This window comes from Dipodomys spectabilis, unplaced genomic scaffold (genome assembly GCF_019054845.1).
Source record: "Dipodomys spectabilis isolate Male_0828 unplaced genomic scaffold, ASM1905484v1 ptg000069l, whole genome shotgun sequence".
Taxonomy (NCBI): Eukaryota; Metazoa; Chordata; class Mammalia; order Rodentia; family Heteromyidae; genus Dipodomys; species Dipodomys spectabilis.
In genome coordinates this window covers 13287801-13307764 of record NW_024870746.1, presented here as the reverse complement: position 1 = coordinate 13307764, position 19964 = coordinate 13287801, and the positions used below count along the sequence as shown (strand labels likewise).

The following is a 19964-nucleotide window of genomic DNA, read 5'->3' as shown; positions in this document are numbered from 1 at the left end:
GTGTCATTATACAACTCTTCACCAAATGTCACTTTCATATGCCTTATTCTTTCTTTTTTCTGTCAATGTTTGCATTACTGTGTGATTCTGTGATAGTCTGTTGAGAAGTTTTTGCTGAGAAAGAGTATTTCAATTTTTTTCCTTTTTCTTACTCTCTTTTTTCTCTCTTCTTTCCTTCCTCTTATTTTTTCTCTTTCTTCTTTCTTTCTCCCTTCCTTGGTTTGCTTGTACCAATTTTCCAGTTCTATTGCTTCTAACATATCTATGTGAAGTTACTACATTTGTAATTTTCAACCTACTCTTAAAGGGCTATTACCTAATCAGTTGCTTGGTATTAGCACACCTTCATTTATGTAGATACTTGCTTAAAAGACTATTCTGGATGGGCTCTGGTGGTTCACACCTGCAACCCTAGCTACTCAGGAGGCTGAGATCTGAGGAAAGTTCAAAACCAGCCTGGGCAGACTTTTTTTTTTTTTTTCTGGTTTGGTAGTTGAACTCAGGACCTGGGTGCCATCCCTGAACTCTTTTGCTCAAGGCTAGCACTCTACCAGGTTGAGCCACAGCACCACTCCTGTTTTTGAGCAGGTTAACTGGAGATAAGAGTCTCACAAGGACTTTTCTGCCTGGACTGGCTTTGAACTGTGATCCTCGATCAGCCTCCTGAGGAGCTAGGATTACAGGCATGAGCCACCCCACTGGTCCCTGGCTCTGTGGGAGGCTTGGAAAATTCTAAGCAATCCAATGAAGATGAACCTGAAGAGTTTGTAGGGAATGGAGGGGCAGTGAATGTCCCTTAAACAGAGATTGTGTTTTATAATGTGTGTTATAAAGTCCGTTGAGCTGACCCATCTGTGTGTCTACTGATGGCTATGAAGGTGTCATTTAAATAATCACAAGGTTTCCTTTGTTCTTTTAGGAATATATATCACAAGAGGTGGAAACAGCCTTACAGCTTTCAAAATATATCTTTCTCTTGGAGCCCTTGCCACATTTTGGGTGGTGATTGTTGACACATAATAAAAATGTGTCCTTGCTAACCATAGGAATGCAATTGGAGTCTAGTTTATTTATAAAAGTATATGATTGTTTCCCAATGAGCACTAGCCATGTTTCTCTTAAGCTCTTTGTTACCATACAGAGCTATTTATCCTATAGTTTCCTTGGGTGGCTCAGTAGAAAATTAGATTAGCCTCTAGTGCCAGGCATGGTTGGTGAATGCCTATAATCCCAGCCATGAGAGAGGCAGAGATTGGGAGGATCAAAGTTTCAATTCAGCCCAGTGAAAAGTTAGCAAGACCCTCAACAAATAAGCCAGTTGTGGTGTACATGCCTTTGGTCCTAGTTGTCAGGAGGCTTGGGTAAGAGAATCACTGTGTGAGGCTAGACCTGTGCAAAAAGACTATATATGAAAAATAACTAACATAGAAAGAGGGCTGATTTCAGCAGAGCACCTGCTCAGCAAGCTTGAGGCCCTGAGTTCAACCCACAGTACTATTCCCTCCTCCAAAACACAGCCTGCAACAGCAGAAACAAAGCCTCAGTAAATAAGTATTGACTGTCCAACCCTAGCAGACATTAAATACATTTAAAAGATGTGGTGTAATGACTGTGAGGGTTTATGAATTTACTATGAACTTTGTTGCATCTGTCACATTGATCACTTCTCTGTTTACAAGTGACTACAATCTGTTAATGCTCATTGTATAGTTTAAACATCTTTTCCACTGAGCCCTTTAAAAAGACTATAATGCTAACTGATGGTAACTATTAGGTGAAGGATATTCTCTTGGAACAGCTCAGCTTGGCATCTGATAGAATGGTACCCAATAAATGTTTCTTGGACACTACCAATAGCTTCTAAGCAAGGCCTTTGATACTTCAGAAATTAAATGTCATTAGACTCAATTTTGACTTCACAGAAAAGTCTTATCCAATCGACATGTTATAAACCACATATGCAAGTTTCTATTTCTTCAGGATCTACACTTAAAAATTTTAAAACAAGAAGCTGAAATTAGATTTAATATTGTAGTTTATTTAGCTAAATATATGAAACTATTGACATTTTACCATGTCATCAGTATTTATGAATGAGATACCTTACATTCTTTTTTCTCCTTCTAAGTCGTTGAAAACATACTGTACTTTGTACTTACTATTCTAATTCATTGATAAATTTTCATCAGAAAGTTTGATCTTTATATGTATATATATATATATATATATATATAGTAAAATGTTGTACAGAGGGGTTCCGGTTACATGAGTAGGGTAATGAGTACATTTCATAGCGAGCATTATTACCTCCTCCTTTGTTTTCCCCCTTCTATCACTTCCCTCCCCACGTCCCCAACTCCCCCTGGCCTCCCCCCAACCCTGACATTATAAAGTTCATTTTCAACATAGTGTCCTGTACATTTTGTCGTGACCTTTATTTTTTTTTAGAAAATGTATAAAAATATTTTTTCAAACGTATGTTAAACATTTCCAAACATGGAATCAAATTTGTATTTAAACAACATTTCAAGTGTTCAAGAGCCCCATGTAGTCTGTATGTCATGATATTGGACAATATGGTTTTTTTTTAAATTCTACTTCTTAGGGCTGATTGTAGACAATGATCATTTACCATATTTTAGTGTAGGTCTGGCATCTTGTAGATCTTAATTTTGCTTTTGTTTTGTTAGAACTTTAGTTTTCTTCTGGAGCTTTTATTGCTCTAATACTTAAAAGTCTCTAAATTGAATTGCCACATTTAGCTAAAAACCCTAAAGAAAATGACTCAAAGCCTTAATATATTCCCGTTGCTATTTTTCCAGTCACAGCTGCAAGAAGCTCACAGTCATTTTTATGATTATTTTATTTTATGATTACGGACTAGGGCTAAACAATTGACACTACCACAGCGCTGCCTTATGTCACTTTTAGAGTGAAGAGTTCACACAGGGGCACACAATTTCTTTTTACAAAATGATTTTCTAACTTAGGTATACTTTCATTACATACGAAATTTAAATTGTATTAAAGATAATTTGAATACCAATTTTTGTTTAGAGTTGTTTTTTGCTTATTTTGTTCAAATTATGGATTTCAGTTATCCGTGATTCCATTTTTGAATGTGGTTCTGTTGTTAAAAAAAAATAGTATTGGTTTAAAAGGTAAGTAGCTCTTATTCATCATATAATATTTGGCAAATTTCAATATGTGAGCAGAGTGTATCAAATACAGCTAAAAGAGTTGTGTGGCTAAAAGCCACAGTGTCTGAATTCTGGGCTCTCCTCTGAGCTCTGTCTCTAATTAACCTTTATGCCTTCCATGGGTGAACTTAGGGGTCTGTGACTGGTACACATTGAACACGGCACATATTCCAGTTATCTTCTTCTGTATCTCATTAACCTGGTACATCGATGATCTCCAGTCAGTCCACTCAGTGGAATTTTGTCAAATGGGAATAAATATGCCTGTCAGGGTCACTACAAGGGTAAAGATACAGGACATGCTGACTGAAATCCAAGCTACCAGCAGAAGGAACAATTCATATTCCAAAGAAGCTAGCCACTTTCTCAGAGCAACTTGTTTCCTTGCAGGTTAACATAGGTACTGTTATTAACACCAGACACTCGATAGTCAGTGTTGTACTGGACAGGGTACAAAGCAGCCCCTCTAGGCAGCAGTGGTACAAGTGCATGCCAGACAACTTCACTATGTCTTGATGATTCAGGATCTCTGAAGAAGCACTCTAACAGGGTGGTATTCCCACTTACATCTCATAACTCTAGATACAGCCTAACAGCTTCAAAGCCCTAGTGTTATGTGACCAGTGGCAATGGGATCTTGGGATTTTTATTTGCTTCGTGAAAACTCTGCAGTGTTTACAAGATGAAATGCTAGAGAAATAAACACACAGATGGTGTCCTAGAAGTGACTGCACACTGAGTGTGACTTTTTTTTCCTCTCAGACAATTTGTATTTTGCTATTTTTAGGTTCTTGGGGCCCATGTTTTTGTGTTTAAGGGTCAAGTGTTAACTCTTCAGAAAGAACCTTTAACGAGTCAGGATAAAAACCATCTGGTACAGCAAGTCTTCCTTGGAATGGATGAATCTGGAGAGAGAGGAAGAATTTGCCACCATCCTAAGATTCCCATTGGAGGCATGTATAAGTTGCTCAACAAAACGTATCCCTTCCTATCTACTGCTCCTTTTTATCTTTCTTTCTGTTCTTGAGAGGATGTGAGATACTGGAAAGAAGTGGAACAAAGAGATGTAAGGCCATTGTCCCACAGACTGTGCAAAATGCCAACTCGGGAACAAGACTGAGGACAGCAGCCTTGCTTACCCAAGGTTCTTGGCCACGTGGTGGGGGGGGATACCTGAAGGCCAGAATGAGTAGCAGCTAGTGGAAGGGCGAGGAAGGACCCAAACGGCATGGCCCAGATCAGAAACAGCTCTCTCCCCTCCCTCAATGGCACTTCCTTATGTCCCAGGAAGTGACGATAAGCCCGTTGTGGGTGTCGTGACTCCTGGGTGTCACCCATTGCAGGGAGACCTGGTCCACCTGCCTCATTCCCAAGGAAGTCGGTGGGGGGGGGGGGGCGGAGAGAGGACGCTGATCCCCGGGCCTGACCCGGTTCTCTTACCATCCCTCCCACAGCCTGCTGAGGGGCAGACGGGGGAGGGGGGTGGGGGGAGGGAGGGGGTCTTTTGTACCCTTTGTCCAAGTATAAAGGTGACCCTGAACCCAGAGACTCCCTGGAAATGGGGCTGAAAAAGAGCTCCAGCTCAGCCAGGCACGGAACAAGCCCGACCACGGGGAGGCGGAGGAGAATTTAAGAATGGGGGGCGGGAGGGGGGAGGGAAGGGTGCAGGATCCAGCGACGCACGGTCCCCAATTCTTCCACCAATGACAAGGACAATAAAGAAGGCGGGGTGGGGGGAAGGGGGACATACTGATTTGATTTTGCACCAGCTTCCCGGTCTCCCCCCAAACCGGACCCCCCCCCCCCACACCCCGATCGGAGCTTGGGAGAAGATCGCGCACCCCGCGGTTAGGGAGAGATGCGAAAATAAACCGGGCCGCGTTGGCTGCCGGGCGGGAGCCGGGCGGGTCGCGGGCGGAGGCGGCCCCGCATCCTCAAGCCGGGGATGAATGGAGAGGCCCCTCGGCTGGCGCGCGCCCGCCCACCCGCCGCCGGCCGCCAAGTGTGTCGGGGCGCCGCGCGCCGGGCCCGCCGCTCCACGCGCAGCCGGCTCGGGCGGCTCCGCGGGCGGAGGGAGGCGCGGCGGCGGCGCCGGCGGCCGCGCGGACCCAGTTGAGAGCCGCCGGGGTGGGCACGCCGCCGCCGCTGGGCCCGCGCGCGTGGCTGTGGCTGAGGCTACGGCGGGGGCCGGGCGGCACCGCACACCTGAGGCGGAGGCGCGGCGCGGGGCGGCGCTGTCAAGGCCGCGCGCTCCGTCACCCGCCAGGCAGTGATTGGAGTCGCCGGCTTCACCTTCAGCCCGGACGGGGGAGCGCCTAGCGGGGTGTGGGGCGACCCTCCCCGGGGGTGGCGGCCTCTCGGCCCCCAGCGTGCCCCCGCTGCGTCCGGCCCGGCCTCGCTCGTCCGGCCCGCCGTCCCCCCCACCTCCCGCTCCCCTCCCACCCTCCCTTCCCCACTCCCCCCCCCCGCGGCGCCGCCGCGGGAAGCGGCTCCCCCTCCTCTTCCTCCGCGTCCTCGGCCGCGGCTCCCCCGCCCCGGCGGCTTGTTGCACCGCCCCGCGGCCTGCGGGAGCCGCTCGGCCCCGGCCTGGGACTCGGCGTCGGCGCGCTACCCGGTCTGCCGCACCCCCTCCCTCCCCTCCCTCTCCAACCTCGGGGGGTCCCGCACCCCCCCCCGCCTGACCGGCTAGACCCCGACCCTGCCGCCCGCACAAGATGTCGGCCCGGACGCCATTGCCGACGGTGAACGAGCGGGACACGGAGAATGTGAGTAACCGGAGCCCCCCCCCCCCTCCCCGCACCTTGCCGCAGCGCCCGGGGCGCTGACCCTCCCCTGACACCCCCACTCCTCCCGCGCCCGGGCCGCTCCCCCCTCCCCACGCGCGCGCGCGCGCGCGGGCACCCAGCGGCAGGGTCTCCCCACCTGGAGCGAGGCGGGACCTCCACCCCACCGCTCAGCCTCTATTCATCCCAGCCCCATTTCGCTGCCTTCCCCGCTAGGGTGCGGGTGGGGAGCGGTCAGTGGCGCCCTCTGCCCGGTGGTGGTCCTCCCGGAGAGCGCGGGGTGTGATGGAGGGCAGGGGGGCGGGGGGGGGGGGAGGTGGCAGAATGGGCATCCAGGAGGGCCTGACTCCTGCCACTGTATTGCCATTGCCACCCAAGTGAATGCAGCTACCTCTTTACACCTTGCTGTTCTAGATCCTTCAATCCCGGGCAAACAGCTTGTCTCCCCCCCCCCCCCCCCCCCGCATTGCCCCATGACTTTGCTTTTTGTAGCATCTTGTCCACATTTGGGGTTAGTATAAGCACCGAAGGGAGAAGGATCGGGGATGGAAGCCGAGGTGTGTGTGTGTGTGTGTGTGGTGTGTGATGTGTGTGAGTTTATACTGCCGTGATAGTCTAGGAGAGATGAGTCGGGGAGAATTGCACCCACAGCCCCTGGGGCCCTGGGATTAAAGCAAAATGTTTTTCCAAAGCCTCATGCAGCCCACTGGCTTTGTATTCTCTCCCTCAAGGTAGTGGGAACAATTCCGGGAAGGTTTTATTGTAAATATCTCTCCTTTTCCTTGAAGTGTCACAAGGTGCATTTCTTCAAAGCCAAAGGTTCTCCAGGTCTGAACAAATTGCCTTCCGGAGTGTTATTTATTTATGCACATGTCTGATGTTTGCACTCTTGAAAACTAAAAAGAACATGAATAGAATCATTAGTTGTGTGCCTTCTGAAAAGTACAACTGGGTGTACGGGAGCGAGTGCAAGTTCGTTTGTGGAAAAGGGCTTTATTTATTTTTAAATCCCCATGACCTGTAAAGGGACCCCAAGGTTCTATAGGGCCTTGACTGATTGTCTGACTAGTTTTAAGGAGCTAGAAGGATACTAAGTTTTGGTTGGCTGCCCAGAGCTCTCTGGTGTGTGTCTAGTTAACTCATCAGCCCTCCAGGGTTTGTTGTATGTACCAATGATTTCATGGAGCTGGGAAAATAAAAATAAAGAAATGGTCTGACATTCTTAGACAAAAGATAAAAGAAAAGATACTAGCTCACTTCTCCCAGGGATAAAGGGGTGGGGGGGTAGAAACACATTTTATCTTAGAGAGTAGGGGAATGCAGAAAATTAACAGTTATATTATTTGATAGGAGATGAAATTCCAGTAGGATACCATCGTTAGAAAACCTAGGAAGATGTTTGAGTTTGCTTTTGTCTTCTCCTTTGTCATGTGTTTAAAATGATAAAGACACTGTTAGGATGCCACCATCAGACATTATAGCTTAATTTTCATCACAACTTGTTTTGTGTGTGTAATTGTGATTGAGAGATTGGAAAAAGTCAGAAAGACGGAAGCATTTTGTTACAGTTGAATGTTAAAACCAAGCTGGTACAGGACTTTTTTTTTTTTTGGACAAGAATTAAAAAAAAAAAATCTTGTCACTTGGGAGTGTGAATGATAACCTTTGTTTCTATTAGCAACATTCCAAAAGACCTAGGGAAAATCAAAGACAGCAGTTCACAGGAGTGGGAAGAATACATTGTTTTTATTTTGTCTTAGCTAACACTCTCTGAGTAAGTGACTTTATACTGACATGAGATAGTATTATAGAAACACAAAAAAAGGAATAGTACAAAATGTAGTATTGCATGTAAAGTCAAAACCACCACAATGAAAGAAGATTTTAAAGCTAAAGTATAATAGTGTGATAAGTTTTGTTGGGAGTACTTTCTGAAAATGACTATGCTGCTATATAAACTCATTTGCTGTCTCTGAACATGTTATTTCAAAGTCACTTTTACATTCTTGTTACTGTCTTATAAGTCTCCATTGAGCTCACTTTACCACATCCTAATTATCTTCTAATTGGAAAATATCTTCCATACTGTGGCTGTTAATCAATAAGGATGCACTCAGCTCTGCTTTTTGAGCTGGAATGGGATGCAGAAGTATTTAGACAAGGCTTCTCCTTTCATAGAGCTTAGAGAAGAGATAAACTTAATCCCAAAAAAATACACAGTAGAAAACAGTGTGTAAATAGAGATAAATTAGTTTGTAAGTGTTCCAGGTGTTTATCAAAGGGGCTACTACTGGTGGCTGTAAAATCACCATTAGTTTCCCTTTATTGTCTAGTTAGTAGTAAATGGCCTTATCCATTCCTAATTCTCATCTGAGAAATAAAGTACCAAACTTGCCAGTTAGCCTATGTCAGTGCCACATGACAGTCAAAAGCTGCATTTGGGGTAGTCATTTTCAGTTAAGTGATCTAAAAACAGTGAAAAAGTTGTTTATATATTTATATATAAATATATGTAAATAAACAAATATTTATATAAATATAAAGTTATATTTATATAACTCAAAAACTTCTAGGTAATATCAAAATCAATAATTCACCTTATTACTCTTAGAAATTAAAGTCAACAAATACAATAATTTAAACAAAAACTTTGGAATCGAATAGTCACTTATGATTAATACAAATATTTTTATGCATATAACATAATTGGATTTTGTGTCCTTGGGAATATGTATCTATTTTTTCCAGTGTCAGGATACACTTCAAAATGTAAAAAAAAAAAAAAGAAAGAAAGAAATACTGATCTCTCTGTGTGAGAACTGCTTTTCTTTGAGAAAAGAAATCTGTTAGGTTATTCTGGGATAATTTCAGCATGGATACAGATAATATATTGCTATTTCTCTAAATATTTTTCAGTGAAACAAAATATACTTGAACGTTTTGGGAAAACTCTGATTATGCTCATTTCATGGGTCGAAAGTGCCATGGTGCTCTTTCTGTGTGGAAATTTGGTTCAATAGGAAGAAAGTTGATTTGAGTACTTCTTGGATTGTTTGAAAACCTTTAGTTAAAAAAAAATCCCTTAATTGTGAATCTTGGTAAATCTGAAATTCATGTTGATGTTGAAGTACTTGATGTAACGAAGGTGGCCATTGTGATTTGTCTGATGGAAGTCATTGTTAGTAAAATGAAAGAGCAAAAGGACAGCATACATTTATCACTGGCTTTGGCAAACACCTCTGGCAACTACCATTATTACTTATTCTGCACCTTGTGTATCCCTGACTTTACAGCCCCCTTCACACTGCAATTCAGTTGCCTGACTTTATCTCCTTTATTCTGTACTGTCAGTGCCTACCCCTAGCTGAAGTGATTTCTGGGAGTTATGTAAGAGATCAGTGCCGTAACACCCCCTTTTGAATTGTTTCATTTATCATCAAACTGTGTTACTGACATGTGCAGTGGTAAACATCACAAATTACAACTCAAAGCAGCAGCTTTCACAGAGCTAAGTGACCTGACCAAGGTGTAATGAATCTCACATCTTCCACTGTTCCCTTCATGCTTTTGCTTGCTTCTAGGAGGTGGTTTGTTTGTCTTGTTTTTGCCTAGAGATTGTAAAAGAACATACACACCAATACCATATACTTTATGAGGAAGAATGGAGTATTTGCTTAACTGTGTTTCTGAAATGTTATTTTTTTCTGTCTGAGGGACAGAAGAAATACAAGGGACAGCTGTGTCCTTTCCCCTTTCTCCTAGACTTTACAAATCCATTGTGATTTGAATCATGTAAGTTCTAACAAGACTCCTGAAGTGATTGCAGCCAGTACCCTCTTACCTAGCTAAATAGTGGTATATGTATACAGTGTACTCCAGTGGTCTACAAAGTGGGTGTCCAGGACAATCCAGTAGAAGAAATGCCTTTAATATCTATTCCTTCTCTCTGGCCTGATGCCCATGAAGTGCTGAACTAGCTATTGATTTTCAAGTAATAGTGATTATTAATAACTTTATAAATTATTATAATGAAATTTATTGTCATTCTTTTTCCATCTAACATTTTCCTTTGGAGGTCTTTACTTTCTTCCTGATGATCATCTTTAGAAAGTTCTTTTGGTGAAGCCAGACACCATGGCATATGCTTGTAATCTCAACTCTCAGGAATCTGGGGCTGGAGAATCATGCATGAGTTCAAGGCCAGCTTGGGCTACATTTTGAGACCTGTCTCAAAATAACAAATATTCCAAAAGGAAACTCAAAAAGTCTCTTTGGTGAAGGATTGTTGTTGTCAGTCAAAAGCCTTTTAGAGTCTGAAAACATGATTTCAGAAGATAGTGTTACATTGTCTAAGAAGTCTATTGTTTCTGTTCAGAAATCATGGGTGATCCGTTGGGTTTTTTTTTCTCTAAAGTTCTCTTATTTTGTTGATGTAGTTTCATTGAAGTACATTTAAGTTTCTTTTCATCCTGCCTGCTTTCTGTATTTGTGAAGTCATGTCAACTTCTGGGCACCTGTTCAGTATTATCTTCTTATTACTATCTTGCATCTGATTCTTTAGTTTCCTTTTTTTGTACTTTGATTAGGTTATATTACACCTTAAACACTCCCAACATCACTTTTCTTTTTCCCACAGGCTCATTGTCTTTCTAAATGATGAGCTATCTAATTCAAATCATATAATTTGCTCAGATCTATCTTCTACAGATTCATTTCTTTTTGTCACATAAATCCACAGTTGACTATGCATGGCATTTTGCTTATTTATAAGTTCTGAACATTTATTTTATTATATTATGTTATTTTATTTTCTTTCTTGTGCTGATACTGAGGCTTGAATTCAGGACCTCTTCCTTTCATTTTTCTTTACCAGGGTGAGCTGTCCACCATTTGCACCATACCTTCATTTCTGGCTATTTGCTGGTTAATTGTAGCTAAGAGTCTTATGAACCACAATTCTTAGTTACATTTAAATCTTAAAATTGTGGTAGAGAACATATCACATAAGATCTACCCCCTTAAATCTTTTGTCCAGTATTGTTAATTGAAGAAGACAGTTTTTTTTTTTTTTTTTTTTTTTAACTTTTAGTAAACTGCCTTTGCTTTTATTTTTTTTTTTATTTTATTTTTTTATTGTAAAGCTACTATACAGAGGGTCACAGTTACATGAGTGAGGTTATGAGTACACTTCCTCTTGAACATTGTTACCCCCTCCATTGTTTTCCCCCTACCATCCCCTCCCTCCCTCCCTTCCCCGAGGTTCTTTTTTTTTTTTTTTTTGATTGTGATTAAATGATTACATAATTTCAAAGTCACAAGTTCATTCTAACTTCCCTGGAGCAAATTGTCTACCACAGTCTGTAATATATAACAGTGTTCACATGTTATATACCATATTTGTGATCAGCAGCATGAGGATATTTAGTAGTGGTTCAACCAGATGAGCGGGAGTTCTTTGTTTCTTAAGTCCTGTTAGTTTTGTCGTATCACTAACCTTTTGGATTTAGCATCCACTTATGAGGGAGACCATGTACCGTTTGTCTCTTCGTTCTTGGCTTACCTCGCTCAACATGATTCCTTCTAGCTCCATCCATTTCCCTGCAAATGCCATTATTTTGTCATTTCTAATGGCTGCATAATATTCCATTGTGTATAGATACCACAATTTTTGGATCCATTCATCTGTGGTGGGGCACCTAGGTTGTTTCCATATCCTAGCTATTGCGAACAGTGCTGCAATAAACATGGAGGTGCACGTGTCCTTGTATATTGGTTCCTGTTGTTCAGGGTAGATGCCTAGAAGTGGTATGACTGGGTCGTAAGGGAGGTCAATCTTTAGCTTTCTAAGGACCCTCCAGACTGCTTTCCAAAGTGGTTGTATAAGTGTACATTCCCACCAGCAGTGTAATAGGGTTCCTCTTTCTCCACATCCCCTCCAGCATTTGTCGTTGGCTGATTTGTGGATGTGGGACATTCTGACTGGGGTAAGGTGGTATCTCAGGGTTGTCTTTATTTGCATTTCCTTCACCACCAGGGATGATGAACATTTCCTCATGTGTTTCTTTGCCATTTTTATTTCTTCATTTGAGAAGTCCCTCTTTAGTTCCCTTGCCCATTTAGTAATTGGTTTGTTAGGTTTGGGAGGGATTAGTTTCTTGAGTTCCCTGTATATACAGGATGTTAACCCCTTGTCTGATATATTGCTGGTAAATATTTTTTCCCAATTAGTTGGTTGTCTTTCTAGCTTAGTTGCGATAGATTTAGCTGTGCAGAAGCTTTTTATTTTAAGGTAGTCCCATTTGTCGAGTCTCTCTCCAACTTGTTGTGACCCTGGGACTCTGTTCAGGAAGTTCCTTCCTGTGCCTATTAGTTCAAGTGTCTCTCCTACTCTGTCCTGCAGTAGTTTCAGAGATTCAGGTTTAATGTTAAGGTCTTTAATCCATTTTGAGTTGATGTTGGTGCATGGTGATAGGCTGGGGTCCACTTTTAGTTTTCTGCATGTGGCTGCCCAGTTTTCCCAGCACCAGCGGTTGAAGAGGCTGTGTTTCTTCCATTGTATGTCTTTGGCTCCTTTGTCGAATATCAGCTGGCTGTAGGCCTGTGGATTTATATCTGGATCTTCTATTCTGTTCCATTGGTCTTCGGGTCTGTTTTTGTGCCAGTACCATGCTGTCTTTGTGATTATAGCTCTGTAGTAGAGTTTGAAGTTCGGCATGGATAGCCCTCCCATATTGTCTTTATCCCCTAGAATTGTTTTGGCTATTCTAGGTCTTTTGTTGTTCCATATAAATTTTTGGACTGTTTTCTGTATTTCAGTGATGTACGTCATTGGGATTTTAATAGGAATTGCATTGAATTTGTATATTAATTTTGGAAGTATCACCATCTTTACTATATTAAGTCGGCCTATCCAGGAGCATGGGAGGTCTTTCCATTTCCTAGTGTCTTCTGCAATTTCTTTCTTTAACTTTTTATAGTTCTCATTAAATAGTTCTTTTACATCTTTGGTTAGGTTAATTCCTAAATATTTTATTTTTTGGGAGGTTATTGTGAATGGGGTTGCTCCCTTTATTTCCCTCTCTTCCTGTGCGTTATCAGTGTATAGGAAGGCAACTGATTTTTGTGGGTTTATTTTGTATCCTGCTATTTTGCCGAAGTGACTTATGATTTCTAAAAGTTTGGGGATGGAGTTTTTGGGATCGTGGAGGTATAGTATCATGTCGTCTGCAAAAAGGGATAGTTTCACTTCTTCTTTCCCTATGCGGATCCCTTTAATGTCTTTTTCTTGCCTTATTGCCCTGGCTAAGGGTTCTAGGACTATGTTGAAGAGGAGTGGAGACAGTGGACATCCTTGCCTTGTTCCTGTTTTTAGGAGGATTGGTTGTAGCTTTTCCCCATTAAGTATAATATTGGCTATTGGTCTGTCATAAATGGCTTTTATTGTTTTTAGAAATGTTCCTTCTATTCCTATTTTCTCCAGAGCTTTTAGCATGAATGAATGTTGAATTTTATCAAAGGCCTTTTCTGCATCTGTGGCGATAATCATGTGATTCTTGACCTTGGCTCTGTTGATATGCTGGATTACATTTATTGACTTACGTATGTTAAACCATCCCTGTGTCTCTGGGATGAAGCCTACCTGATCATAGTGTATTATTTTTTTTATGTGTTTCTGGATTCTGTTAGCTAGAATCTTGTTAAGGATCTTTGCATCTGTGTTCATCAAGGAGATTGGCCTGTAATTCTCCTTTTTGGTTGGGTCTTTGCCTGGTTTGGGGATGAGTGTGATATTGGCTTCGTAGAATGAGTTTGGGATAGCTCCCTCCTTCTCTGTTTCTCTGAAGAGCTTGAGGAGTATGGGTATTAGTTCTTCTTTAAAGGTCTTATAGAATTCTGCTGTGAATCCATCTGGTCCTGGGCTTTTTTTTGTTGGAAGACTTTTGATAGCTTCCTGTATCTCATTATAGGATATTGGCTTATTTAATTGGTTAACTTCTTCTTTGCTCAGTTTGGGTAACTTGTATTTCTCTAAAAATGCATCCATTTCCGCCAGATTTTCTTCCTTTAGAGAGTATAGCTTTTGAAAGTAGTCTGTTAGAATTGTTTGGATATCTTGGGTACGTGTTGTGATGTTTCCCGTGGCATCCCTAATCCTATTAATATGGGTTTCCTCTCTTCTTTTTTTAATTAATCTTGCCAACGGGCCATCAATTTTGTTTATTTTTTCAAAGAACCAGCTTTTTGTTTGGTTTATTTTGGTTATGGTTTTCTGATTTTCTAATTGGTTAATCTCTGCTCTCAATTTGGTTATCTGGCTTCGTCTAGTAGCTTTAGGTCCCATTTTTTCTTGTTTTTCTAGCTGTTTTAGTTGCAACATGAGATTATTTACTTGGTCTGTCTCCATTCTCTTGATGTGGGCACTGAGGGCAATAAATTTGCCCCTCAGGACTGCTTTTGCTGTGTCCCACAAGTTTCTTTGTGAGGTGTTTTCATTTTCATTGAGTTCTAGGAAATGCTTTATTTCTTCTCTGATCTCTTCTGTTACCCAGGCCTTGTTAAGGAGTGTGCTGTTCAATTTCCATGTATTAGAGAAATTTCTGCGGTATGCTTTGTTATTGAGAGCTAGCTTGATTCCACTGTGGTCAGATAGGATACAGGGGATTATGTCGATCCCTTTGTATTTGCTTAAGTTCCTTGAATGAACTATGATATGGTCTATTTTGGAGAAAGTTCCATGAGCTGCTGAGAAGAATGTGTACTGTGTTGTTTTAGGGTGAAATACTCGGTAGATGTCAGTTAATTCCGCTTGAAGTATGGCCTCACTTAATTCGGTAGCTTCTTTGCCAATCCTCTGGTTGGTAGACCTGTCCTTTGGTGAGAGTGGCGTGTTAAAGTCTCCTAGTATTATCGTATTGGGATCTATTTTATTCTGTAAGTTTGAGAGCATTTGTTTAACATATCTGGGTGCACCGATATTTGGGGCATATAAGTTGATGATGGTTATATCCTCCTCTTGGATTGTTCCCTTTATTAATATGTAATGTCCGTCCTTGTCTTTCTGTACTGATTTTAATGAAAAGTTTATTTTGTCAGATATCAGGATAGCTACACCTGCTTTCTTATTGGGGGAATTTGATTGGTAGATCCTTTTCCACCCCTTCACTCTGAGTTTGTTTGTATGTTTGGCTGAGAGGTGGGTCTCCTGAAGGCAACAGATGGATGGGTCTTGTTTTCTGATCCAGTCCGAAGAAGACAGTTTTATACAGAAGATTCCTAGAAAATTTTCATGTCCCATGAATGAAATTTTATACTTGAATAGTAAATCTCTTATTTCCCTTTCTCTTCATCTTGTGGCAGCCACCATGGTTATTTCTGTTCTGATTATTTTGATTACTTTAGATATTTCGTATTAGTGGAGGAGTCATGAAGTATTCTTCCTTCTGTCACTGGCTTACTTTATTTTAGCGTATTGTCTTCACAGTTCCTCTGTGATTTAATGTGTGACAGCGTTTCTTTCTTTTGATAGCCAAATAATATTCCATTTGTGTGTGTGTGTGTGTGTGTGATGTGTATGTATATTTCACAGTTTGTTTATCCAATCATGTGTTGATGGACATTTGGATTATTCCTACTGATTGGCTAGGTTAAAAATCCTGCAAGTAAACACTGGAGTGCAAATATCTCTTTGAGACCCTGGTTTCAATTTGTTTGGGTAGAAACCAAAAAGTGGAGTTGCAAGTCATATATTGGTTCTACTAGTTTGTTGAGGAACTTGTATATATTTTTTTCATAGCAGCTGTGTCATTTCACAATTTCAGCAACAGTGTACAGGGTTCTAATTTATCCTTGTTATTTTTGATGACAGCTTTTGTAAAATATATGAAATGAATACCTCATGTATTTTGATTTGCTTTTCTCTCATAGTGATGTTGATCACCTTTTTATATACCTATTGGCCTTTTGTATGTCATCTTTGAAGAAATGTCTACTCAAGTCCCTTATACATTCTTAAATCAGATTTATTTGCTCTTGAAATGTAGATTCCTTGTATATTTTGGATATTAACTCCTTATCAGATACTGTTTGCAATTATTTTCTCCTGTAAGTTGTCTTTTCACTATTGTTTTCTTTACTGTGCAGAAACTTTTAATTTGGTATTGTCTTGCTCATTTATTTTCTCTTTTTTGCTTGAACTATTGCCAAGACCAATGCCATGAGGCTTTTCTTCCGTTTTCCTCTGATACTACAGGCCTTAAATCTTAATCTATTTTGAGTTGATTTTTGTGTGAGGGTCCAATTTCATTCTGTTGTATGTTTGCATTCAGTTTTTTTCAGGATCCTTTGTTGAGACTGTTCTCTTGATAAAATTAATTTAACCATATTTGCATGGGTTTATTCTAGGCTCTTTATTCTGTTCAGTTAGTCTCTATGTCTCTCTTTATGTCAGTGCCATAATATTTTGATTATCATAACTTCATAATGTTTTGAAGTCAGAAAGTATGAGGCTTTCAGCTTTGTTCTTTGTTATAATTGTTTAGGCTATTCAGGGTTCTTTGTGGTTTCAGATGAATTATAGAATAGATTTTCCCCCTATTTCTGTAAAAAAAAATACTATTGAATTTGATAGGGATTCAAGTACCATTGAATTTCGATTGAGTTGGTATGGATATTTTGACTATTATCCTAATCCATGAACATGACTTTCCATTTCTTTGCTTTATCTTTAATTTCATTCAGCAGTATTTTGTGCAAATTTTGGCATGTGAGTCTTTAACCTACTTGGTTAAATTTATTATTTTTTCTTTTCTTTTCTTTTTTTGTTGGTCATGGGGCTTGAACTCGGCTTGAGCGCTATTCCTCAGCTCTTCAGCTCAAGGCAAGAACTCTACCACTTGAGCCACAGTGCCACTTCTGGTTTTCTAATGGTTCATTGGAGATAAGAGTCTCACGTAGTTTCCTTCCCTGGGCTGGCTCTGAATCGGGATCCTCAGATCTCAGCCTCCTGAGTAGCTAGGATTTCTGGCATGAGCCACTGGCACCTGGCTTGTTTCCCACTCTTAAATATGCTGTTAGCTGTGAGCTTTCACATATGATCTTTATTATGTTGAGAGGATTTCCTTCTATGGTCATTTGTTGAGCAGTATTCTCATGAAAGAGTATTGGATCTTACCAAATTCTTTTTCTGTAACTATTGAGATCATGAAGGAATAGATGATACCTGCCAAATTGATAAGGACATATTCTTTTCTCATTCTGTTCATAGAAATGCTGAGCTTTTCCAGAAGTACTATCATAGTCACATCCAGAAACAATGTTTACCAGCAATCCAAGCCTAACTTCACAAAGTTTATGTTTCTAGTGTTTCCATTTCTTCTCTGCTGTCCAATTCATTGGCATTAATATAATTAATCATGAAGTGTCTCTTGTAATCCTTATTTATTTATTTTGTGGGTCATGGAGCTTGAACTCTGGGCCTGGACTGAATTGCTTAGGGACAGACTGTCCCTCAAGACTAGCGCTCCACCACTTGAGCCACAGTGCCCACTTCCAGCATTTTCTGTTTATGTGGTGCTGAGGAATTGAACCCAGGGCCACATGCATGGGAGGCAAGCACTCTACCACTGAGCCACCTTCCCAGCCTCATATAATCCTTTTTAATCAACTGTTATTAATCTTTTCTTTGATTTCTGATTGTATTTATTGGTTTGCTCTTGTACATCTTAGTCTAGGTAAAGTCTTGTTAATTTTTACTGATCTTTTCCTATTGTTTTTTACTCATTCCAGATAGAATCATTATTATTTCCTTCCTTCTCTTTCTCTGGGATTAGTTTCTTTTTTTAAGTCCTTGAGGAATAGAGTTTGATTATTCATTTGAACTCTTCCTTATTATTGTAAATATTTTAAAATTAAGTAGTTATAAACCTCCCTCAGTACTACTTTTATTGTAGCTCTTAGATTTTGATATGCTATGTTTTTGTTTCTAATCTGTCCTAAGGTATTTTCTAATTTCCTCTTTGATTTCTTCCTTTGCCCATTGGTTGTTCAGAAGTTTTTTATTTCAATGTATTTGTGGATTTCCCAGCTTTCACTCTGCCATTTATTTCTAGTTTCATTCCATTATAGTTGGAAAAGATACTTGGTATGATTTCAGTCTTCTATTTGTTAATTTTTTTGTGTGGTGTATGTGCCTTTGTGTTTTGTGTATGTGAGTATGTGTGTGAGATAGGGAAGGGAAAGGAGAAGAGGGGGGAGAAAGAGAGAAAGGAAAAGGAACGGAGAGAATGAATGAACAAGAATGAGAGTGAATATCCTGTTGTGGGTGCCTAAGTAGAACACATAACATGCTACCATTAGGTGGTATAAAGGACATTTTCAGTATGTCTACTAGGTCTACTTGTTCAGTTCAGTTCCTCTTATTTCCTTATTGATCTTCTGTCTGGATGTTCTGTCCATTATTGAATGAACAGTGTTAAAATTTGTTACAATTGTGTGGCTGTTTATTCCTGCTTTTGGTTTGTCAATGTTTGCTTTATATAATTAGTTCTTCTGTTAATTGCATATATGTTTATACTTGTTATAGCTTCTTCATGGTCTGACTCTTCTCTCACTATGTGATGTTCTTTACTCTTCTGACAGGTGTGTGAGTATGTGTGTGTGTGTGTGTGTGTGTGTAAGTGTGTGTGACAGGTTTTGTCTTAAACTATCTAACATAAATATGACCATTCCTGTTCTCTTCTAATTACTGATTGCATGGAAGATCTTTTTCTGTCCTTTGACTTCCAGCTTGCATGTGTCCTTAAATATAAAGTGATGGTTTCTTTTTTAGACATTTAGTTGGATTTTATTTTTTAAGCCATTCAACTCTATGTCTCTTGACATAGAGTTGGGGGGGGGGGTACTTCATCCTTTATATTTTATGTAGTTGGTGTATGTGTTCTTGATGTATGCTTGCATTTTCCCAGTTTGTCTGTGTGAAACTTGAGGGGGGTTGTCTATTTTGAGGATTATGTCTTTCAGTTAGTTTTTATTTTTCTCCAGTTGGGAACTTGTTGATTCAGGATACTTTAGTATCTGGACATTTTAATATCTTCTGGTAATTTTGGCTCCATGGATCTTAATTACCACAGAAAGAGTGAAATAAGCTTGTACATGTTCAATAATTTCACATTAAATGAAATGTGAGTTTACCATCCTAAACTGTGGCATTTCTGAGACTCTTACATCTGTATATGTAAAAACGTTCACAACTCTGGTTTGTTTTTCCTTTCAAAATAACCCTACTCAGAAGGCGGAGATCTGGGTTTCAAGTGTGAGCCATTAGTGCTTGTATAAATGGTTAGTTTTCAAGAACACCTAATTGTCATCAGGGAAAGTAGAACGTGTGTGTGTGTGTGTGTGTGTGTGTGTGTGTGTGTGTGTGCGCGCGCGCGCGTGCCCGCGCTGCTACTTGGGCTTGAACTTGGGGACTGGAGGTCTTGCTTAGTTTTTTTTTGCTCAAGGCCGGTGCACTCTACCATTTAAACTATACTCCACTCCCAGCTTTTTGGTGGTTAATTGGAGATAAGAGTGTCTTCGATTTGTCTATCCAGGCTGGCCTCAATCTAGGATCCTCAGATCTTAGCTTCCTGAGAGTAGCTAGGATTACAGGCATGAGGTATTGGCACCCAGCTTAAAGTGGAACTTTTATAAAGAATATTTTACTAGCAGAACCTTTACAAAAGTTTTTTCTTAATAGATGGATTAAAATATACGCAACATATTTAAGTAACTGTAGTTAAATGAGATGACCCACTGTCTCCTCTTGTGTGAGGGATCCTTTACCCATGACAATCATTAAAGTCAAGTATCAATATAAACTGAGTTTACAAACAGTACTTTCATTTTCTGCTGCACAATTTTTGAGATTTTAAGCATTAAGAAACATTCATTTCAAAAATTGCATAAAAGTGTTTTATTAAATACTGAAAAGCTTATACCATTA

The 19964-nt window shown here is 40.6% G+C and overlaps 1 protein-coding gene across 4 annotated transcripts in view; it reads left to right on the top strand.

Annotated features, from left to right (window-relative positions):
• Positions 1-5831: 5831 nt before the first annotated feature.
• Positions 5832-19964, top strand: part of Mark1 (microtubule affinity regulating kinase 1) — a 96383-nt gene continuing 82250 nt past the window's right edge. For all 4 annotated transcript variants that reach the window (XM_042682222.1, XM_042682221.1, XM_042682220.1 and 1 more), the window contains exon 1: positions 5832-5965. In XM_042682222.1, the coding sequence (XP_042538156.1) occupies positions 5915-5965 (51 nt within the window). In that variant the 5' untranslated portion in view covers positions 5832-5914. The remainder of the gene's footprint in view (positions 5966-19964) is intronic.